This window comes from Amia ocellicauda, chromosome 12, assembly GCF_036373705.1.
Source record: "Amia ocellicauda isolate fAmiCal2 chromosome 12, fAmiCal2.hap1, whole genome shotgun sequence".
Classification (NCBI taxonomy): Eukaryota; Metazoa; Chordata; class Actinopteri; order Amiiformes; family Amiidae; genus Amia; species Amia ocellicauda.
The window spans coordinates 23,447,501-23,471,145 of NC_089861.1; the positions used below are offsets into that span (position 1 = coordinate 23,447,501).

The 23,645-nt window shown below is 50.6% G+C and overlaps 1 protein-coding gene and 1 pseudogene across 2 annotated transcripts; one reads left to right on the forward strand and one right to left on the reverse strand.

The window, feature by feature from the left end:
• The first annotated feature begins 159 nt into the window (after positions 1 to 159).
• On the forward strand, positions 160 to 2,590 carry LOC136764598 (insulinoma-associated protein 1a pseudogene; annotated as a pseudogene).
• Positions 2,591 to 10,548: 7,958 nt separating this feature from the next.
• Positions 10,549 to 23,303, reverse strand: LOC136764599 (tyrosine-protein kinase receptor TYRO3). 2 transcript variants are annotated; one of them, XM_066718784.1, is made up of 15 exons: positions 23,085 to 23,303; positions 20,399 to 20,460; positions 18,530 to 19,166; positions 17,948 to 18,103; positions 17,409 to 17,735; positions 17,067 to 17,220; positions 16,753 to 16,844; positions 16,426 to 16,521; positions 16,165 to 16,245; positions 15,082 to 15,174; positions 13,188 to 13,309; positions 12,846 to 12,955; positions 12,241 to 12,400; positions 11,870 to 12,006; positions 10,549 to 11,560 (listed from the first exon to the last, which is right to left on the reverse strand). In XM_066718784.1, the coding sequence occupies exons 1-15, from the start codon at positions 23,194 to 23,196 to the stop codon at positions 11,260 to 11,262; spliced, it is 2,640 nt and encodes an 879-aa protein (XP_066574881.1). In that variant the 5' UTR covers positions 23,197 to 23,303; the 3' UTR covers positions 10,549 to 11,259. The 2 variants fall into 2 exon arrangements, with proteins under 2 accessions (XP_066574881.1, XP_066574880.1); XM_066718783.1 differs by having other exon boundaries at positions 16,747 to 16,844.
• Between the last annotated feature and the right edge of the window lie 342 nt (positions 23,304 to 23,645).

Genomic DNA, 23,645 nt, shown 5'->3' on the forward strand with positions numbered 1-23,645 from the left:
TTGAAGACTTGCAATGAAAAGGGTTAATTTCGCTGACAATAAGCCGACAGACCGTCTCCATTGTTCCCATCAGACGCTCCGGAGGCGTCCAGACTAATGCGGCTCGAGTTTTCAACTTTTTTTTTCCTTAATGCTTCTTCATCTTCCTAGGATTCGTTGAAGACCTCCTCCTGCGATCACACACACACACACACACTCCCAGCCCACCGCTTTCCCTATAGAGTGTCGGTCACTTTTCTCTTTTCTTTTTTTCATTCCACCCCCCTCCCTCACTTCTTCGCTTTCAGTCTCCAGGCCTGTTGAATGGAGACAAAGATACGGCACGTGTGTGTTGAATGGAGTCCCAGTGGAGCGAGAGAGAGAGAAAAAAATAACAGGGAACAAAAGACCGAGGGCTTGGCGTGTGGCATCGCTCAATCTACATAGTGATGAGGGACCACGCGTCGGGGGAAACGGACATCTGCCGCCCGCTCCCTGGAGGCCCTGGCAGTGTCGGGTTGCGGGCTGCTGCGATTGGCGCTTGGGCTGCAGCCATCTGCGTCCCCGCAGGCGGACAATGGGCGCCCGCTGCCTTTAAAAGGGCGGGCGGAGGAGACAACCCTCAGTGTCAACGAGCGCCTCAAGAGCAACCAGCGCGCCAGGCACTGCAGGGACTGAGTACAAAAAAGAAACCGCTTGTTACAGATATTTCACCCAAGAAAACACAACCTCCTGCGTGTTCATATATGTGCAGGTGTCTGTGTGTTTACTGGCGTTTGGAGTACCGACAGGAGAGTCACGATGCCAAGGGGGTTCTTAGTCAAGCGCACCAAAAAGGCCGGTCCCGTGTCCTACCGGGTGCGCCACGGCGGTGAGGAGGCGGCCCCAGTGGCGCAGGGGTTCCCCGCCCCAGCGATGCCTCGCTGCTGGGAGAGTCTGGACAGAGCCGCAGCCTCCCGGCCCACGGCGTGTCCTAGCCTTATCCAGAGCATCAAGAGCCGGATCATTTTCGGGGGGGTGCCCGAAGCTCTCTGCGCCCCCTCGCTCAGCCCGAACCGTCCTGTCAGCGCGGGGTTTGTCCAACAGAACCCCGCCTCTGCAGACTGCTTGGACCGCAAGCTCAACTCGAGCTCCCCGGTCCAAGCCGAGTCCTTCCCGGAGCCTAACCCCTGCTCTTTCATAAGCCTCAGCGGGTCCAAAATGGCTTTTCCCCCTTCCCTTGCCGAGATGACCTCCAAACTGGGGTCGGCGTGCAGTGAGCCCGTCTCGGCCGCCCTGAAGAGAGCCGTCCCCGCTGAACCCAAAGCCAAGCAGCCGCATCCCAAAAAGTCCAAGACCTCCGGCGCCGCCCCCAGCGAGAAGCGACCGAGTTACAGGGACGAGGTCACCAACTCCCCCGTGCTGGGACTGCGCATCAAGGAGGACCCGGAGGAGGACGCCAAGCCTCGCTCCCTCGCCAGCAGCCCCCTCGGGGAGTTCATCTGTCAGCTGTGCAAGGAGCGGTACTCGGACCCTCTGTCCCTGGCTCAGCACAAGTGCTCCCGCATCGTCCGGGTGGAATACCGCTGCACCGAGTGCGACAAGGTCTTCAGCTGCCCGGCCAACCTGGCCTCGCACCGGCGCTGGCACAAACCCAAGAGCCCCCGAGCGGACAGCAGCTCCCCTCCTCCCGCAGGACCTCAGGAGGAGCGACCGTGCAACCCGCCCCCCCTGCCCCCGAGCCAGGGCAGCAAGAGCCGCGAGTCCAGCACGCCCTCCCCGCAGCCGTCGGACTCGGACGAGGAGCTGTTTTTCGACTGCCCTCAGTGCTGCAAGAAATTCCGGCGCCAAGCCTACCTGCGGAAACACCTGGCGCTCCACAGCCGGCAGGCGCTCAGCGGACAGCCGGCGCAGGTGGAGGGCGGCGCGGAGAAGAAAGCGAGAGCCAGCCAGGGGGTACCCCAAGGCAGCGCCCCCGCCACTGCCCAGGCCGGTGCACTCTACCTCGGCAGGGACTCCCCAGTCCTACCCGCGGGCACACCGAGAGCCCCGGCGGCTGCGGAGCTGTTCCCATGTCGCTTCTGTGGGGAGAATTTCTTCTCCTCCCCGGGACTGACGAGACACATCAACAAGTGCCACCCCACGGAAACGAGACACGTGTTGCTGCTCTCCCAGGCGGCGTTGTGAGAGTTGAAAGGTGCAGAAGAAACCAAATGAAACCCAGAGCGGGTTTGTTCACCCTTGACTAAAGACACTCCACAAAAGACCTTATCGTATTTATTTTTGAAAACGTCTGCTTTCTTTATTTTTAAAAACACTGAACAAAAACCTGCCTTAAAAACACAATCCTAAATATAAAGTCGGCAAGACGGCGTAGCTCTCTATCCCCGCTTATGTTTGTGTCTTTTCTGTGTTGTTTCGTCCGAAAGAGGATACCAATCTCGATGTATTTATTAATATGTGATCTTATTTTGTATGAAACTGCTTATGCTGCTTTTTATATGTATGGAAAAAACTTGACGTCTTTGTCTCACAAAAGCGCTTAATCAAACGTGACGTTTCTATCAGGATACAACGGAAACACCAAATCCACATTATTTTGTACTTTTTTATGTGCTTTTATATTTAAGTTGTTAATAAAAAAATATTAATATAATTGTTGATCTCCCGTGTGCTTAATCTGCCCAACAGATTTGTACTCTTCAATACACGTTTCATTGGAATGTGTGTTCATACTGCAGGTTCTCATATCAGCCCAACTCAATCTCTCTATGCCACCCTACTATATCTCTCTGTGCCACCCTACTCAATCTCTCTATGCCACCCACTCTATCTCTCTGTGCTACCCTACTCAATCTCTCTATGCCACCCTACTATATCTCTCTGTGCCACCCTACTCAATCTCTCTATGCCACCCACTCTATCTCTCTGTGCTACCCTACTCAATCTCTCTATGGCACCCTACTCAATCTCTCTATGGCACCCTACTCAATCTCTCTGTGCAACCCTATTCATTCTCTGTGCCACCCTATTCATTCTCTCTATGCCACCCTACTCAATCTCTCTATGCCGCCCTACTCAATCTCTCTGTGCCACCCTACTCAATCTCTCTATGCCGCCCTACTCAATCTCTCTGTGCCACCCTACTCAATCTCTCTATGCCACCCAACTCAATCTCTCTATGCCACCCTACTCAATCTCTCTGTGCCACCCTACTCAATCTCTCTATGCCACCCAACTCAATCTCTCTATGCCGCCCTACTCAACCTCTCTGTGCCACCCTACAAATTCTCTCTGTGCACTTCTACTCTGGAATACAGTTTCTACTTCCTCTCTCTTGCCACTGTTGTACCAAGCACTTCTGCAACGCAACTTCTACCACTTCGGTGTTGGACAGTACAACTCGCCTGACCGCGTCCCTCTCCTTACGAGCGCCGCGCACTGCTGTGGAAAGAGCCCGTGGTTGAACGTCTGCCATGTGTTCCAGCTCAGGGCACGAAATGTCAGAAATGATCCACTTGCCAACTGTTTACTTAATACTGCTTAACTGCTACGTGAAGGCGTCACATTTAAACACAATCTGTCGTATGTGCCCATACTAGGCTACTATCACTTCTACTACATTTGTTAGATTACTTCCACGACCCCAGAAAACTACACCGTAAAGAAATACAGTAACATACTGGCAGCAGAGTTGCCAGTAAGTAACTGCAATAATTACAGTAAATCAGGAGTTACTGTAAAGTGTCCTACTGTAAATTGCACAGTAATCCCTGGAGATACGCGAATGCGGGTAGATGGCAAACAGGATTATTCATTTCGAAATGCTCGACATTCATTACATGAGTCCATCCCAGAGCGCAGGTAGATGGCAAGAGATTATTTTACAGAAGCCTTTTAATGCATCAAAAATGAAACCAGGAATATGCTTTCTGGGACAAACTTCATCTTGGTTAGTTTAATTTAAAGTGAATACATACATTTGGAAAATGGAGGGTCAGAGTTCACCGCGCTGCAGAAACCTGCGGGAACAAACGGCCTGGTGAATGATTGTAACGAAATCTGTTTAAATTGCTATAATTTCCCAAAGTGGTTGACATGTTATTGATGTAGTACATACTAGTCTACACAATATACACAGCTTTGGAAAAAATTAAGAGACCACTGCAAAAGGATCTCTGGTTTTACTATTTATAGGTATTGTGTGTTTAGGTAAAATGAACATTTTTGTTTTATTCTATAAACTACTGACAACATCTCTCCCAAATTCCAAATAAAAATATGAATGGAATGAAATGGCTGCCATACATGTAGAGATGCTGATTTAAGACACATTTGCAGGGGCCTCTTATTTTGTTCCAGGGCTGCAGAGAGTAGCCTATAAGAAACTTACATTCGGTGATTCGGTTTTCTAGTATAGCCAACAGTGTGACCAATGTAATTTGCCGAAACAATTAACAGATTCGTACTGTGGATCTGTCGACCCCCCGCCTACCCCCTTCTGTCTGTGTAACATTTAATAATTTAAACCAAGGCGACATACAAGAAACGTTTTGGGCGAGAGAGCAGCCTGTTAATTACCGGCGGCGTTGCCCCGGGCTGGCCGCTAGAGCCCTCACCTGACGCGTGCCTTAATGGCCTCAGTAAACGCGTGTAAATTGTTAATGGCCTCAGTAAACGCGTGTAAATTGTTAATGGCCATTGTTCACTTCTGTGTTGCTCCAGTTCGTGCAGCTGAGGCGCAGGCGCAGGACGGCCGTGCGGAGCGACAGGTGGACGCGTGTTTACGGTGCACAGCAGTGCCAGGTGAGGCAGGCGTGCAGTCACACCGCCTGGAGCCAAACACACACACACGGCATATTGCAGATGGTCTTGTAGGCGGCTCTACACGCACCAGTCACCTGCTGCCAAGGCCTTTTCACCGCGCATTGTTTACAGCACAGCACTGCCATGCCCGCCGGCTACTGCGTGCGGCCGCCCGGGGTACAGCACAGCACAGCACGGCACAGCACGGTACAGCACAGCACAGCACGGTACAGCACGGCACAGCATGGCACAGCACGGTACAGCACGGCACAGCACGGCACGGCACGGCACGGCACGGCACAGCACGGCACGGCACAGCACGGTACAGCACAGCACGGTACAGCACAGCACGGTACAGCACGGCACAGCACGGCACAGCACGGCACAGCACGGCACAGCACAGCACGGCACAGCACGGTACAGCACAGCACGGCACAGCACGGCACAGCACGGTACAGCACAGCACAGCACGGTACAGCACAGCACAGCACGGCACAGCACGGTACAGCACAGCACAGCACAGCACGGCACAGCACGGTACAGCACAGCACAGCACGGCACAGCACGGTACAGCACAGCACAGCACAGCACGGCACAGCACGTTACAACACAGCACAGCACGGTACAGCACGGCACAGCATGGCACAGCACGGTACAGCACGGCACAGCATGGCACAGCACGGTACAGCACAGCACAGCACGGTACAGCACGGCACAGCATGGCACAGCACGGTACGGCACGGCACGGCACGGCACGGCACGGCACAGCACAGCAGCCTCCAGATCAGAGCCACCGCGGCGCGGACTGGTCCCTCTGGAGCTGCCGGGTTGTGTCACACAGCGGGTCAGGAGTGTTCAGTCCTGCTGGTCTGTGAGGGACACGCTTCGGTGGGTTTTGAAGGTACACTGCGCTTCCCCAGCAGTTAATACTGGCGTGTTTGTGTCGTTTTGTATGTGCTGTAGAGTGTTTAATAAAGATAGGAGGTCGTGGATTGACAACTGGAAGACTTGTACTGTGGCAACCGTAACTGAATGTTTAACTCATAACATTTTAGTTAACAAAGGAACAGCTTCATATCTGCATTTACTGGGGGTCTCAAGTTGACTTTTATAAACGGGTCATTAGATTAAACGAAATTAGTTGAAAGGACTGAAAACAACCGAAAACGTCTCATTGACGGATCGTTTCAATTGTGACGACACACTCGGGTCATTAGGAGTCAAATTAGTCCGTGCTTCCGAGTGGGGGTCTCTAACTAGAGCCGCAGTGTATTCTGGGTTTCCTTCCAACCCAGCTCCCATCACTGAACTGCTTTGATGAACTCGTTAACAGGAATCATTAAATACGCCTGGACATGTAAATTGGTCCTATTCCTAAAGCGTCGAGTGCATCTGAAATTAAAAACAAAACACATTAACAGGAACATATTTGTAAAAAGTATATTGTTCAAATGGATAAAATAGCAAGGTTGATTCAGTTACAGATCCAGAACGGCCTTTCATTTGTGGGCCCCCAAGGGCCGGGGATTTAATTGATGTATTGATTTGAATGGGAGCAGACATTGACAATCAATTCGACTGGGAGTATTAAAAAGCTGACAGGGTCCGGTGCTCTCTGCTCTGGAGTGGAGGGCTCTCGTTTAAATGGCGAGGGGGGGGGGGGGGTAAAATAAATGCCCTGTTTTGTTGGTTGCGTCAAACTGGGAAAAGCACGCGCGAGTGAGCTGTAGCAGCGACCCCCAAGACCCCCCCCCCCCCCCGCTCCCTGTTTGTTCTGTTGCGTTGTTTGTTTCCTAATCTCCGGTTTATCTGGGCATCGTGCCTCGCAGCTGCCCCTCTCCCCGCGCTCGCACGGCCCATTCTTCTCTTGTCCGGGCGGGGGTGCCGGGCGGGGGTGCCGGGCGGGGCCGGGCCGCGGCAGCCTGTCCTCGCCTGCTGAGGAATGCCTTTGATAGCAGCAGCTCCGCGGCCAGGAATGCGCCGCTGCACCTGCTGAGACACGGCTCCGCATTCTTCAAGTCCTTTCTTTCGTTTTTCGTTTTTTTTCTCCCTTTTCTTTTTCTTTTTTGTGTTGTCTCCGAGTTCAGGCAGCCCCCCGCCACGGGCGACCAGGGGTCAGCTTTCCCCGGCAGTACAAAGACCTAACGGAGAGCTCATTGTGCCGTTTTTTTTGGTTTAGTTTTATTCTTTTCTTTCATTGAATCAAAACGCCATCCAGATACAGTATATACAGAGATGAGTCTCCGGGATGAGGAGCGTGTCCCGCAGATCACAAGATCACGAATTTAATTTGCGGTGGGACATGCTCGCCAGGCAATGCAACAGTCCCGCATCGCTGTGTGTTGTACTGGATTTGCTTAACTGTTCTGGGATATGTAATGTATGTGGTATAAATGGTTTGTCATGGCAGCCGGCCGTGTATAACCAACGCACGGTGCGATTCTAGTGGTCTGTAGTACCGAGAGTGATTGGATCGGACTAGAACAAATACAAAGTCGGTTAATGAAAGCATTTAAAAGTGAAACTCCCACTGCAGTAATATACGATTTTGGGAGATTTCGTTTCCTTCTTTGATATGTTTTCTCTCCTCCACTCGTATTATGTGTGTGCAGATGCTGCCATAAAATATTCAGTAAGGAAGGAGTGGGGGTGGTGTCTACCAAACTGCCCTTTTGTGTGTGTGTGAGAGAGTGTGTTTTTTGTGTGAAAGTGGGTGCTGGAGTGTGTGCGGGGTTGTGTGTGTGTGTGATGGGGGGGGGAGTGTGTGCCTGTTCAGGGAGGTCAGAGTGGCTGTCTGGGTCATCCTCACCCTCCCCTCCCCTCCAGCTGGGAGAGCTGCGCTGACCTTGACAGTGGCCGAGTGGCAGGCAAGGGTCGGAGGTTAAAGGTGGTGCGAGGACCGCCATCCACAGCAACATGGGGACATCGGAACTGGCTGGTGGGCAAGAGAGATGCAATGAGGACACACAGGCAGACTGCTGGGGCCGGACCGGTCACTGGGGGGCTGTGAGCTGGGAGGGGGGTCAGACCACTCACCTCAGGGGGTTAGAGGCCCAGGCCTGGTGGAAAGTGTAGTGCAGAAGAATAAAAAAGCTACAAACTCCAGAGTCTAAAGGGAGTCATGTTTCCTTCCCACCTTTTCAGTTGTGGTCAAATTAATTGAAATAGTGCCTGAAAAAGCAATTCCCTAACAGGACCCTGACTAGAGGTCATAAGGTCACTTCCTGGGGGGCTTTCACGACCTTTAGGAAGTGTCCACGCTCTCAGAGACCACCCTTTCAGACTGAGTGAATCGTTGGGGATTTCAGATGAGTCAGCGCAGGCGTTAGATGTTGTGTCGACAGGCTAACGCGACTCTGGCGTTTGATTTATATTGAGGTGAGGTGAGATGAGTTGAGTTTGCTGGAGCCGTTCAGCTGTGCTAGAATGACAAGGGAAGCTCAACACTGCCGCCCCGTGGACCATCTCAATACACCCGTTTGTATTTGTTTAAAACATCTTTATCTTTAAGGCAGAACTGTTGTATGCACTTCTGGGCACCGCAAAATAAGAATTAGAATTGAAAGGAATCAGGAGAAGAGCCTATTAGTAGATTTGATCCAACTATAAACGTCCCCAGCAAACAGCAACGGAATGACTTTCAGTCTCCGCATTCAAACACAAACATATTGTTTTCCCATCCATCGCCATCAGTCAACCTGGCGTCTGGGCTGGGGAGGCCCGTGCTAATTCCAACCGGGCTATTCATTACTTAACAGAACCGGTGACTGGGAATCTGTGTCAGTGAGATGCGATTGAAAGACACCCCTCGATCCTGATTTCACAGTTTAAATGCGATGCGTTATGATGTAGGCTTTTCACTTGTTAAACTGCAATGTGTAAGATTTGTATTGATTTATAATCATCATCATCATCATCATCATCATAATTATTACACCCGCATGTATGTAATGTTTTTTCTTAAACTTTAAGGCAGAACTGCACACAATTAGAACGAATGTGTTAATTCAAGGACAACACAACTTTGTGTTACAATGTTCAAAATTACAACAGTAATGTGTATTTGTAGCACAATAATGTGTCTTTTTAACAAAGACTTTTGATACAACATTTTGGTAAATTTTAACACAAACTTGTATTTTCCTTGAATAAACACGATGTGTTAAATTAACAAATTAGTTCTAAAAGTATATTGTTGCAATTATTGTATATCAGTCATATTTGCAAACATCGATATGTGCATAGGCATAGGTTTGGGTTGGGGGGCTTGTCCCACCAATATTGAGAGTCAATTTGTCCCTCTCATTCGACCCCCCCAACACACACACACACACTGGATATGTGACCCCCCACTTCAAAACTGACGATCAACCGTTATGAGATGCTGAACAATCCACAATCTGTGGATGCCACCGTCTCTGAGCAGCGCAGGCGGCAGCAGATGCCTCCACGGGCTCTGGGGACTGCGGCGGCGCTCGGGGGGAGGGGAGGCTGACTCGGATCTGCCCTGCCGGGCGGGTACCCGGACGCCTCTTCTCCCTGGGGTCCGCCCGTCCTGCTGCCGCGCTCAAGCCCAGTCTCGGCAGGCGCTCCCCCGAAGGCGCTCGGGTGGCCGGCCGCCTGGACAGCTCCCCGTCCGGAGCAGATGTGCTGGCAGCTGCGCAGAGCGGGGATCGGGTTACAGGTGAGCGGCCGGCGCGATGACCTGCCACTGCCAGGGCCTCCGAAACCGGCACTGATGCAGAACGACGCGCACCTTCTTCTTATGTCCTTAAAACGTACACATGCAAACGCTTCTTATTAAGTGCATGCTCGGTGGATAAATACACTGCGCTGCTCTACACGCCACACACACACCTATGCAAGGCCGCAGTGCGCCGACAGGGCAGGGGGTCGGGAGGTGGCCCAGCGGAATGCGCCTCTGTCTGGAGGCTTCTTGCTTCCTAAAAGCGGCGGTGTGTGTGTTTAAGGGGGTTGTGTTAGGGAACAAAAGAGCCCCCCTACCAACTGTCCAGTCCCAGCATGGGGGGCTGGGGAAGGGGGCGCGCTTTCTGCAGGGCTCCAAACAATGGGACGCGTGTGCCCAAAGCCCCAGAGACCCGCAGCGCTGCCGAGATGCGGCCGTATAATCACCTAACGACCCGTCCCCGCTTGTGTTTTTTTATTTTACACACAATGGGTAGGCATTACGGCAGCTGCCCCCCCAGCCCCCCCTGGTTAAATAAAGCCATATGGACGGGCCATTACCTCACTCCGGAGCCATTCCTGTCAGGGACGGGCACAAATTCCTGCGACCCCCCCACCCCACCGTATCAGACGCATATTTATTGGCCATGATATTATTATTATTATTATTATTATTATTATTATTATTATTTGTATCTGCTTTAGTCAGGCGCTACCCTGTGCGCATGTCGCATTTTCACGCCTCGCCCCGCGTCAAACTCCCTCCTGCTGACACGCAGGGCTGCGCGAATGGGTTCTGCGCAGGTCAGGAGTGGCAGACCTACTGAAACTCCGGATGAGCTCCAATGAAGCCTCTACTGTGCATGCGCAGCAATATTTAATTAATTAATAATAATATTTATTTATTTAATTATTTCTTGGCAGACGTCCTTATCCAGGGCGACTTATAACATAAGTGCAAAACAATGTGCAAAAATTTAGTTCAGTACAAGGCATCAAACATTACAAATTCTATTTACATTAAACATAGCATTTCGAAATATAATATAATATTAGTATGCAATAGTGAGTGGGAGACAAATAAAATAAATACAATAATTCATATTAATAATATTAGCATTTATTTGGTATTGTCTTTACTAAAAATATATCAGAATATTAAAATCAGATATATAAGAGTACACGGTGCCCAGCACATAGTAAGAAACCAGCAGACAATCACCAGTACATAGTCAATCAGTTGTGTTTATGGATGTAGTCCAGTGCACTGTGCAACATAGAGGAGGAAGAGTATGACAGCAGAATTCCCCCTCCACTGCTTCTGAGCATCCTGGCCAGCAGAGATTTCTGTTCTAACTAACCCTTAGATAAGATATCAAACTGCATAATTAGACATTTTATATATAGGCCTGTTATTAGCTCTAAAAACTAAAATACTGTATTTATTTACACATTAGAATGGTCGATATGTTATGATTTTTGGATTTAACAGTTGAGAACAATGCGCAGCTGCCATTCAGGTCACAAGGGGGTGCTGTTGCTTGGCAAACCATGACAAGCCTCCAATATGACACTATAGTATAGGGGCCAGACTGGAGCCCCATCCAGTGCAGCACAGCACACTAAGCAAACCCTTGTCTGATTTCTCAGTGAGGAATAGCACTCCTACTGTCCCTGCCTGTCCCATAGGGGGCCCCACCCGAGACACAGCCAGCACACCCTTAAAACTCATGAGATGCTCAGAGGCAGAAATAAATCAAAATGAAAATGCAAGGAAAATGGCTTCTGAATGCAACCACCCTGCTTCCCCTACGGGAGGTCGACGGTGAGTTGGCCCTTGGTTAACAGCTGGTCCCTCTCCTCATCCCGCGGGGGGGCTGCACCAGGGCTGGACAGGTAAAGGTTGCCCCTGGCCCCTGCCATTTCATCCGTCTCCCCGTCCCCGGCCCCCCACGCGGCCGCCTCCAGGCCCTGGTTGAGGTAGTGGGCCTCTTCCGTGGCCTGAAGAGGGGGCAGGGCCGCCAACAGACCACGCAGCTTCCCCCTCAGCTCGGTGAAGTCCGGCCGCCGCCCAGGCTCCCTGTACCAGCAGCTCTGCATCAGCGTGTACCTGCACAAAGAACCAGGCATCACAGGACTGCCTTGAAGGAGAAGACTTGGGGGAAACTGAACTGATGCTGTTTTATGCTACTGGCTACAGAACACTGTCAACAAGTGAACAGGAGACGAGCAGAGCCTCAGAGCCCATGAGTTCCAGAGCGCTGGAGCATCAGATCCACTTTGGAACAAGAACATTCGAACAGAAAGAACGCTTAGAATAAGACGTAGACATACACAATGCCAGTAACAAATACAGAAACAATACCACATCACACACGCACGTACGCACGCACGCACACACATTGTCCAGGACACTCACAGCTCGGCGTCGCAGTCCGCAGGTTCCTTCAGCCGCTGACCTGACTCCAGCAGGTCCAGGACCTCGTGGTTGTCAACCCCAGGGTAGGGCGTCCGGCCACGGGACGCGATCTCCCACATCGTCACCCCGAACGACCACTGTGGCACAAAGTGACACACTGAGCACACTGCAGCATAGAGCGACACACTGAACACAGCTGCAGTACAGAGCAACACATTGAACACACTGCAGCACAGAGTGGCACACTGAACACAGCTGCGGCACAGAGTGGCACACTGAACAGACTGAACACACACCACACTGGTGGTCACCCTACAAGACAGGCAGACAAGGCTGAGCAATCAGAAGAGCTCTGACTCCAGCCCACCCACCACGTCGCTGCGGCTGCTGAACACCGACTCCGCTAGGCTCTCCATCGCCATCCACTTCACCGGCATGCGCTTGGCCACCCTCTGTCGGTAGTAGTTGCTGCTGTAGATTTTCTTGGACAGGCCGAAGTCCGCCACACACACGCGCAGGTCGTCCCCCAGCCTGGGCTCCGCAGAGAGATGGGCAGCTTCGGTTCAGGTGGGGGTTCTCCCTCTCCCCCTCTCCCCCTCTCCCTGTCCCTCTCCCCCTCTCCCTGTCCCTCTCCTCCTTCACTCTCCCTCTCTCCTCTCAATCCCTCCCTCCTTCCCTCTCTCTCTCTCTCTCTCTCTCTCAATCTCATAGTTCCTCCAGATCTAACCCCTCACCCAGACAGTCTCTCAGTCTTTCCGTTTCCTCCTCCCCAAGTCTGTCCGCTCGAAGCTCTAAGCCTTCTCTCCCTCACTGCCACTTCTTCCTCCCTCTCTCTCTCACTCTGTACTGTCTTCCACATCTACAGTTCACTCTCAACCCCTAACCCCTGCCCCCCCCCGACTCCCTTTCTCCTCCTCTACTCTACTCTACTCTAACCCATTATCCTTGGTTCAATGGCACCACCTGCTGGACTCACATGCAGTTGCGGGCCGCCAGGTCTCTGTGCAGGAAGCCCTGTGAGCTGAGGTACTCCATCCCTGTGGCGATGTCAATCATGAAGCGCAGCAGGCTCTGATAGGGCACAAACTGCAACACAGGTGAGGAGACAGTGCCAGGATTAGTATGATTGGATTCTGGCTGTTCGGTTTCCTGATGTAGTGGGGTCATGCCATCTCCCTTTGGCCTCTATAGGCTTCACACACACACACACACACACACACACATTACTATGAACATACAGCAGGCACTCAGGGCAGTGGTGTGGGCATGAAGGAGACTGACCCACAAACACACAAACCCATAGTTACACCAGGCTCACCATGGGCACGTCTCCATAGCGGGTGGCAATGAGGAAGCGGCGCAGGTCCCCGTGCTGCATGAAGGGCAGGATGACAAGAGGCACGGGCACAGAGCCCTCCTCGCTGGCCTCCAGAGCGACCCCTGCAGGAGGACGAGAGCACAATGGCAGCTGAGTGGGCGGAGGCCAGACACACCCGAGAAACAGAGACACTGTGCGATGGGGGATTGTGATCTGCCGAGGAGCTCAGAGGGTGGTCAGTGTGAGTTTCTGGTTTCAAATCAAACTGGTGCTGTTCTTCTCCTTGTGAGCTGAATACATCGCTCTCATTTTTTACTCTAAAATTGTACAACAAAAACTGTGAAAAATACATATTTGTATGATTCACGATTCAAATGAAAAATGTTTCTTTCATTTCCTTTTGAACATGAGCAAAACACACAGATACAGTGAGGGAAAAAAGTATTTGATCCCCTGCTGATTTTGTACGTTTGCCCACTGACAAAGAAATGATCAATCTATAATTTTAATGGTAGGTGTATTTTAACAGTGAGAGACAGAATAACAACAACAAAATCCCTGGCTAAGGGAAGGAGGTTCTCACCCAAGATTTGACGGTACATGGCCCCGTCCATTGTCCCTTTGATGCGGTGCAGTTGTCCTGTCCCCTTAGCAGAAAAACACCCCCAAAGCATAATGTTTCCACCTCCATGTTTGACGGTGGGGATGGTGTTCTTGGGGTCATTCCTCCTCCTCCAAACACGGCGAGTTGAGTTGATGCCAAAGAGCTCGATTTTGGTCTCATCTGACCACAACACTTTCACCCAGTTCTCCTCTGAATCATTCAGATGTTCATTGGCAAACTTCAGACGGGCCTGTACATGTGCTTTCTTGAGCAGGGGGACCTTGCGGGCGCTGCAGGATTTCAGTCCTTCACGGCGTAGTGTGTAACAATAGTTTTCTTGGTGACTATGGTCCCAGCTGCCTTGAGATCATTAACAAGATCCTCCCGTGTAGTTCTGGGCTGATTCCTCACCGTTCTCATGATCATTGAAACTCCACGAGGCGAGATCTTGCATGGTGCCCCAGACCGAGGGAGACTGACAGTTATTTTGTGTTTCTTCCATTTGCGAATAATCGCACCAACTGTTGTCACCTTCTCACCAAGCTGCTTGGCGATGCTCTTGTAGCCCATTCCAGCCTTGTGTAGGTCTACAATCTTGTCCCTGACATCCTTGGACAGCTCTTTGGTCTTGGCCATGGTGGAGAGTTTGGAATCTGATTTATTGATTGCTTCTGTGGACAGGTGTCTTTTATACAGGTAACGAGCTGAGATTAGGAGCACTCCCTTTAAGAAAGTGCTCCTAATCTCAGCTCGTTACCTGTATAAAAGACACCTGGGAGCCAGAAATCTTGCTGATTGATAGGGGATCAAATACTTATTTCACTCATTAATATGCAAACCAATTTATAACTTTTTTGAAATGCGTTTTTCTGGATTTTTTTGTTGTTATTCTGTCTCTCACTGTTAAAATACACCTACCATTAAAATTATAGACTGATCATTTCTTTGTCAGTGGGCAAACGTACAAAATCAGCAGGGGATCAAATACTTTTTTCTTCACTGTAGTTTATTGTCATCTCTTTTGTATTTAAAAAACTTGAACTCACACCGGACGTAGCTCATACCTAGAAGCTCTCCCACATACATCCGTCTATACACCCAGGAACTATTTTAACTCGATACATTATACACACAAACATACACCACGGCATCACTGTGACTCACCACACTGTATCAGGGAAATGCCCAGCCCGACCCAGGGGGGTCCCTTGTCACCTGCCTTGGTCTATCTCAGGCTCGGCAGTGTGTACGTACTGGGTCCCAGCCCACTTGTTTCGACGGATTGCTCACCCAGGAGTTTGACCACGTTGCTGTGGTCAAAGGTCCGCATGATCTCCGCCTCCCCCAGGAAGGACTCCAGGTCATCTTGGCTGTAGATGCCCACTGAAGGACAGGACAGACAACACAGCGTGGCTCGTTACAAGGCAAGCCTGGGTTTTCGGGGCCCATTGCATTGTGGTAACAAATCCAGCAACCCAATGAGAAGGATCTAACCCTAACCCTGAACCCATCCCCCACACAGGAAGGGTCAACCAACACTTAAACCTTTGTTTCTTTGTTTTAACCATAACTATAACTTCCACAAGGGGAAAATACCAACACACCTTTTTGTCCCGGTAGGCTTACCATACTACTCTGAGTCAGCGGCAACAGTAGGGCTAGGAGAGCAACTCAGGCCCTGAAACAGTACGGCCAACCCATTCGGGACAAAAAGGGCGAGGACTTCTCTAACGAACTGACACAAAAAGCCAGCCAAGGCTTCTGTCTTCCCCTGCCTCTCTATTCTCCCCGTGTGCAATGATGCAACAAAAGAACTAACAAAAGAGAGGAAACCTAATACTTTTCAGGTCCAATTATACTACAATATCTATGGGACAGGGGTGTGGCTATTCTACCCAATAGGAGCTGGGTGATGATAGTGGTGAGATGGGGACAGAAGGAGGAATACTGCTGCTGTACGATGCAATGCCATAGACGTTCCCCCAAACCGATCTTTCTGGGATAGTTTCATGACAGCCCCTTCAGGACACCCATGTATTTTTAGTAGGTGGTAGATTACTTATGAGCCTTATATTGTGCCTGTATCAGCATTGCAGTATTTCAATACATGGGCTATAGTGCAAACATATATGAGTCTGTAATCCATTCTTATTTTATATGATGGCAGAAATCAACCGCAACGTAAATTTTGAACATACAGATAAACATATGGATTACGGACTCAAAAATATTGGTAATATCTGAAATGACTGTAACCGGCAATGAGGCGGTTGTGGGATGGTGGTATGTGAATAATGTCTTGCTATCTTTTCTATGAAGTGTCTCTGGGTATGAAAACAAATGATGGTTGTTTGTTGTTTTCCCAGCCCGTACCTTTCATGGTCTTGACCGCTACCTTGATGTCTCCCTGCTCCACCTGGCTGAAGACACCCTCGTACACAGTCCCAAACTCTCCTGGAAACACAGGGGGGCAGTCACACACCACTCAGCGCTGAGAGGCACACACACACACACGCCCATGTATGCATGCACACTCACATGCAGGCACATAGGCACATGCAAGCACACACATGTATGCACACACAGACTGACTGAGTTACATTTGACAGCTCACATTTGACAGATCCCACTGACCTTTGCCCAGGGCTTTGCCCAGGGTGAGCTGGCAGCGGTCCACCAGGACGTCCCTCAGTCTGTCCGCCAGCCGGTCACTGAGCCCGGCGTTCTGCACTGAGACACAGAGAGGGGCCCGGGGCCACGGTCACACAGCACAGCAGTTTAAAAACACCCTGGAGTCCAACCATGTCTATTATAAAACACTCATGACCTGGTGTTGTGTTGTGTTACTTGGTGTTGTATAATATGGTATTGATTTCTATTGTATGGTATTGTCTGGTCATTTAAGGCATGGTATTGTACAGTCAATGATAATATTTCAGGGTTCAGTTCTCTTACACTCACAGTTGACCTGCGGGGGGGCAGGCCTGGCCTCTTCGGTCCGGCGGTATGTCACTCGCATTTGGATTGGCAGCAGCTCCACCTCCTGCTCCTGACTGGTTAGCGAGAGATTGGCGTTAGAAGAGAACCCCATTAGGCCGCTATTGGACAGACCCTGATTAGAGTTCACCTGAGAACACGTGTGTTAATTTGCCAAAAAGCCCACTAGACTTCAATTAGCACAGGCTCCGGGTAGGCCACTGTTACAGGATGGTGCTATTCACCCTCTGCTACAATACAATCCTAATCCCCAGCATGCATTGCATCCCACTACTTACTACAGTTTGTGGTACTTTCTTCGTGCCAGGCAGGCAATGGCCACCACAGAACCCAGCACCAGGACCCCAGCCAGGCAGGCCCACAACACCCAGTGCTGCTGCGAGGGTTTCCCTAGGGGCTCTTGCACCGGGGGGAGGGTCAGCATGTCAGTCCCTGAAACACATACACAGGGTCGGACCCAGGGAACTCGGTGACCTGGCGGCAACAGTGCCGCACAAAACCATGCACTGCCAGTGGCACCTGGGACAACGAAGTGTGTAATAGCAACCAACATTTGAAGGCCAAGTCTATCTCAGAGAAGAGAGCATCAGCTTTAAAACGATGTATGAAACTCCACTCACAGCGACTAATGGTGACAGTGGTGGTGGAGGCGTGGGCCATCTGGGAGTCCGACACGGTGTTGGTGGCGCAGACGGAGAATCGGTAGTCCCGCCGGGGGTGCAGCCCGGTGATGTTGACTCCGGTCTCTGCCAGTCCCTCACTGTCCGATCCCCACTGGACACTTTCCCCACAGTCATCCCAACTGCTCCCCCCGGCCCTCTCCAAGCACTGTACCTTGTACAGCACCTCCCGGCGGCCCCCCAGGTCAGAGGGTGGTTCCCAGGACAGGAGGAGTGAGGAGGGGCTCAGGAAGTGGGAGGTTAGGTTTCTCGGGGCCGTTGGAGGTTCTGTGACAGAGAGGAGAAGGTTGAAGGGGATCTGGAAAGGTCTGTTGCCACAGAAATCATGATATTCGTCACAGTAATCATTTCTAGAACTTCTTATACAGACACTACCAGCATACACACACACACACACACACACACACTATAACAGAATTTCTCTTGATGCTGACTCAAAATCCAGAGATGGGCCTTTTTATTGTTTAAAGCTCACGTACTCGTACAGCCCATCTCAAAGGGGTCGCTTGCCATGCGGGAATATCCCAGCATGCACTGGCACTGCTCAGCTGCCTCGCTGTGCGTCCTGGTGTGGGGAGGACAGGGCCGGCACGCCCCACTGTCGTTCGCTGGCTTATATTGTCCGATCCTGCAGGCTGGGAGAGGAGAGGGGGGCAGACAGGAGACACAATTTTTCAGAAGGAGCATGAGGGGAGCAGGCAGGCAATCACAGTGAAGATGACAGGAGGAAAACGAGGGAGAGGGGAGATGGCTACAGCAGGGGCAAGGTGAGTAAAAATCAGATGCTTTCAGAGCCCAATATTCACTCAGCAGGAATACACTCTCTCCCTGTAGAGAGCCACAGTGCCTTATGGCTTCTTATTTTTATCCAAATCTTTAACCTGCTTAATTGATGACCCCCCAACCCCGAGTCAAGGCCTTCTTGCTTCCTAGACTAATACTGACTCCGATCTATGAAATCATTGACAGTCAAAATCAGAAACCCCTGCAGCCCCCTCAGGACTGGAGCTGCCCAGCGTAGGCAGACAAAACAAGAAAAAAATTATCTGTCTCCCTCCTACCTTCACAAGAGCTTCCTGCTGGCTGGTATCCCGGGCTGCAGACACAATGGCCCTGTAGGGGCCCCCAGTGCCCATCCTCCAGGCACTCTCTGTGGGGGGGGGCCACCTCGGTAGAGTTGGCCACACAGGACCCCTGCACCAGCCCGGACCCTGCTGCCACTGACCTGAATCGGGCCTGGTCTTGCGTGAAGCCTGGGCATCTCCTGAAGAACACCCTGACTGAGGCGATGATGAGGCATGGCCCGGAGTAGGAAAAGCTCAGGTGGAAACCCTCCTTGGAGAGAGGCCCCAGAGCCTGGCCGGTGACATTCTCGAGAGCCTCTCTAATCCCGTGGATGTCTGATGTTCTCTGGAAGTGCTGGCTGGCTCGAAACACCAGGGGATCTTGGGAGGCATCCCTCCACCGCAACCCTCTGATTTCTGATTCTGATTCTACGAGGTAGACTTCCAATGGGCTGTAGTGGGCATCACCCTCCAGCTCTTCACTGAATTGCAGGTCCAGGAACAGGTGACGGGCATCCCCCCGAGGGATCCAATCAGTCGTCAGGTCTTTGATGACGTCCTTCATCTTGGAGTTGCAGGCTTGGTAGATCGGGTGCGGGGCGGCTCTCACAACGGGAAGGGAAACTTCTTTCCACTGCAATGAAAGGGGTCACACTGAGGGGGGGCAGCAGGGTCCCTAGTACAGCTACCACCCCCATCCCCTTGTCATCTCCTCAGTAGTTAAATGCTGCACTGCCATGATCTCATCGCATCTTAAGAAAATTGGTTTGTTTAAGTGTATGAGAGCTTTAAAGGGAAAAAAGAACAGCAACAACAAAACATACAAAATAGATAGATGGGCCAACAGACAGGCACCTGCCCTGTGAGAGGCTGGTACCACAATCACCCCCCCCTCCACACCAGGGCACCAGTCAGAGCAGAGGGATGCTGATGCAGGTGGCAAAAGTGCTGAACCTACAGAGTTACACAGTGCGTCAGTGCTAAATTTAACTAACAAATTATAAAAAAAACCTGAGAAGTTCCTGTACATGTTCCTCTCAAACAAACAAATAAAAAACATATTATATATATATATATATATATATATAGATCAGTCAGTCAGCATAATTTTTGCAATCGCTTTTCAGTGAGGAAATGGAAAACAGAGCCTAGTTATCAGGACACAGTGTGTCCTCAAGCAGCCCGTGGAGCCTCTTCTGATTCAGTCCTGGCCTCAGTCAGTGTCACGTGAGGCTAGATGTGTGCTGTAAGGTATGCACCTTGTATGGATAATGTTTGTGTACCGTGTGTGTGTAACAGTGTGTAACACGTCCTGCGATGTGTGTGCCATGTGTGCGTACCCTGAATGTATGATGTATGTGACGTGTGCGGCGTGTACTGCCTTGTGTAACCTGTGTGTAATTTTGTGCGCGCTGTGTGTGTGTGTGGTGTCAATATGCGCTTGCTTTTCTATTGCTCTAAAAGGAAGCAGTGTTTAATATCCTCGTGCTTGTTGTGCCTCTGTGGTCAGCGGCGTAGTAAGTGGGGGAAAGGTGATGATGATTCAGGGGGAAGGGGGGCTGCGCATCTTGTCGGTGGGGCCCACGCAGCAGGAACGTGCCTATTTGTCGCAATCTCCACTCCTCCTATCCATGCCATGATCCGCAACTTGGAACTTGGACCGCACCTCAGCAGCAATCCACCCCACGCACCGCACTTTGCCAGCACCCCCCCTCAGAATCTCACTTAAATGCAGTCTTTAACTGAGAAACAGATGTCCATTCCAGCTATGAAGGCAGGGAGGAGGAAGGGCAGCAAGATGCACTGAGGACCACCAAGCCCCATGCAGGACATCACAGCAACATTGGGGAGCTCTCCCAGACTCACAGCTTTGTTTGGCGAAGTCGTCCAGTCCAGTCTTTGCTTCACCAGGGTGTTCAGCAGGTCTTCTGCAGAGAATCAAGCAGAGACAGGCCTGGTTGGAGCAAGCTGGGTCCCATGACAAACACAACACAATGTCCTCGAGACAATTTCATAACACTGCATTCAAATCACTGGTGATGATACTCTGTACTCGTGTTGCACACGCTGCATGTAACCAGGGTTGGGAGTGCCGAGGAGATGGCACTCTGTCTTTCCTTTCATTTCTAAGCTGAAAGAATCATTTTGACCTCAGAACTCATCTGTTTTTTGTCCTGTTTCTGGGTGTGATTATTAATGTCTGTAAGCCATTGGCCAGTGTGGGATTGGTTCCCCTGGCCGGGTGCATTTTACTTTATAACCACTTGTATAATGCAGACTTTGTACCCTGCTGGTGTGGTCTTTACAGCACGTTCAATGTGGGATTCAACGGTTCCAAAAGTGCAAAACTCCCCAGGTTCCCCTATATCTGACTGGGGTCGTTCTCTAACCAGGCAAAATCTAACGCAGCCCAAATTATCCTGTTCATAAACCTGGCAAGTGATTGACGTCACCCTTTGACTGGCACCAGAGGGTAATGGAGGAATCACCCCCTCCCCTATCATTTGGTAACCAACAGATCCGCAACCAGTCTTTATCGTTTGTCAACCAATCTTACCCATCCCGACCTAAGGAGACGATAGCATCCTGGCGATGTTTTAGGGAACTGCTAAGAACTGATGGTTGCTCAATTCCCCCCCCCGCCCCCCCCACCTGGAGTGGGATCAGACCGTGTCAGCAAAACCAGTAGTGACTCACAAACAGCTGCGTGAGAATTTCTCAGAAACATCGATGGAACAGGAAAGAACAAAAAGCAGACAAGATACACACACACACACACTCGCATGCACACACATGCAAATGCACTCACACAAACACTTGCACTCACATGCATACATACACTCACACACTTGCACTCATGTACATTCAAATTCACACATGCACGCTCACCCACACTCACACTCAGACACGCACATGCATGCATGCACTCATTCACACACTGACGCTTGCACACGCAAATGCTTTTCTTTTAAAGACACAACTGATGTGAGGCAGGAATAGGGGTCTGGATGTTGGTTTCTCTTCCCACTCCCTCTCATCCCTGCAGTCCGTTTGTCTGTGAAGGGGCTCTTGTTGCAGGAAGGTACACAGTTCAAGCCCTGGTCATGCTCTCTGACTCACTGTGCATCACACTGAATGAGCTACTGTACTGCGCTGCACATAGCTGAACTGCACTGCCCTGTGCTTGACTGCATGGCACTTTAATGCACTATAATCTATACTGTGCTATACTGCTCTGTATGGCACAGTACAGTGCTGCACTGAACCTCTGTGGGTGAGACTGCAGATGATTGTGATATTATTATCACTATCATTATTAATATTAATATCATTATCCATTTTTTCTTAGTAAACACCCTTAACAAGGGCAACATACAGCTGTCACAAAATATAGCTGACATATTTATTATGATTTATTTATATGAATGTCTGCCGGCAAAAGACAAAGCATAAATAAGGATTGAGACCATCTTAAAGTGTTGCTGCACTAATCTTGCGTGGGTGTAAACGCAACCGTAACTTACAGAGAGTAATCCGCTCTCGGCAGTGTCTGCAGAGAAACAAGGGGTCCGATGAACGCGGAGAAATTGATGCCCCCCTAATATCACAACTGGCCCCAAGTTTAACACAACGTTGTATTGTACCTGATCAAACAGAGAATGTGTTAAATGTAACAGATTAGTTGCGACAGTGTAACATCCAAGCCAGGGTTTCAGTTTTCTGTACGGGTAAGAGCGCTTGAATAGGAAGCTGGGATGCAAATAAGAAGCCAACTTCAGCCTCGTAATGTGACCGCGGCGCTGGGGAAGCGCTCTTGCACACACCCGCGTCTGCGACTGGAAGAGGAACTTAGATGCCCATGCCCTGCTTGGGCGCGGCTCTGGGTACGAGGTGAGTTAAGGCACTGCAAGGCTGTACAGAAGAACAACTAGTAAAAAAAGGGGATTTGACAGGAGCACGTTAGCGCCAAGAACGCATCGCCTGGAAAAGTAATTGTTTCTCAATCCCCCGAGGGCCGCCGAGGGAAAGACAAGACTTGTTTACCTGAAACGGAGTTAAAACCCAAGTAAAACAAACTATTAGCCCACTTTTAGACGTATGTCTGCGTAGCCTATATACATATGGGCTTCCTGACAATAATATGCCCCAGTAGCTGCAATAATCAGCAGGGTTTATATGCATGGCAAATCTATGGACTTCGCTCGTCCAACGCAGCATTACGTGTCAGTGTAAATTAATTGCACATGCCTGCGTGAGTCTGCGCCAGCGCATATTTCTGTCTTCAGAGATGAAAACAACACAACCAAACCGAGCAGGCTGGCATCACAACGCAGCACGATCGTCTCACAGCTTATATATAGGTCTGAATGCGACAAAAACGCATATATACTTGATCAAGTTTAGGAGTTTGTTATAAGCTGTGTGTGGAGATGACAAAACAAAACACGCACACATGAACACAGCCAGAAAATAGCCCATCAGTTAAACACCTGCGCTCCAATACACCTGCGTTTCTCTGGCTCCTCCCCAGACTGGGCTCGGCTGTACCCACCTTCCAGCGCCGCGGGGGTGCCACCTGTGCCCGGCGCCCGGAGACCCTGCAGCAGCAGCAACGCGCACAGGGCTGGCACTGCCGCAGCTCCCGCTCGCCTCCGCGTCTCCATCCCGGGGGATATGATCAGCGATACCTAGTCCGGGCTGTCCAGATGTGGGCGCTCACAGTGGCTGTCCAGATGTGGGCGCTCACAGTGGCTGTCCAGTGTGTGCTCTCGGCCGGTCCCTCCCTCGCAGCCTCCCCCTGCTGCTCTGTTCACACTCGGAAACGGCGATGCCCAATAACCGCTCAGCCACACCGTGGCGTTTCAAGCGGAAAGGAGAGTGGACTATTGCAGGTCCCGAAAACGCCTGTTATTATTTTTAGCTGTGTTTCGTAATGTTTTTGACGAACGCCTGTTGATTTCCTAACACCTGTGAGTCTATATTGCTTAGTTTACTAACTAGGTCAATTGTTGTTGTTGTTCTTGTTGTTGTTGATTTTACAAAAATAGAATACATTAAGGCAATACAATATACCCGACAACTTCAGACTTAAAGTAAACCTCACAGAACAGGA

What these genes read in the sequence shown, in the direction of transcription:
- LOC136764599 (XM_066718783.1), bottom strand. Translation starts at nt 23,196, where the DNA reads ATGGAGACGCGGAGGCGAGCGGGAGCTGCGGCAGTGCCAGCCCTGTGC. An exon ending in CACCCCCGCGGCGCTGGAAG is followed by an intron (nt 20,461 to 23,084) that starts GTGGGTACAGCC and finishes GATTCTCTGCAG; the next exon opens with AAGACCTGCTGAACACCCTG. An exon ending in CAACGTGGTCAAACTCCTGG is followed by an intron (nt 13,310 to 15,081) that starts GTGAGCAATCCG and finishes GTCCTCCTGCAG; the next exon opens with GGGTCGCTCTGGAGGCCAGC.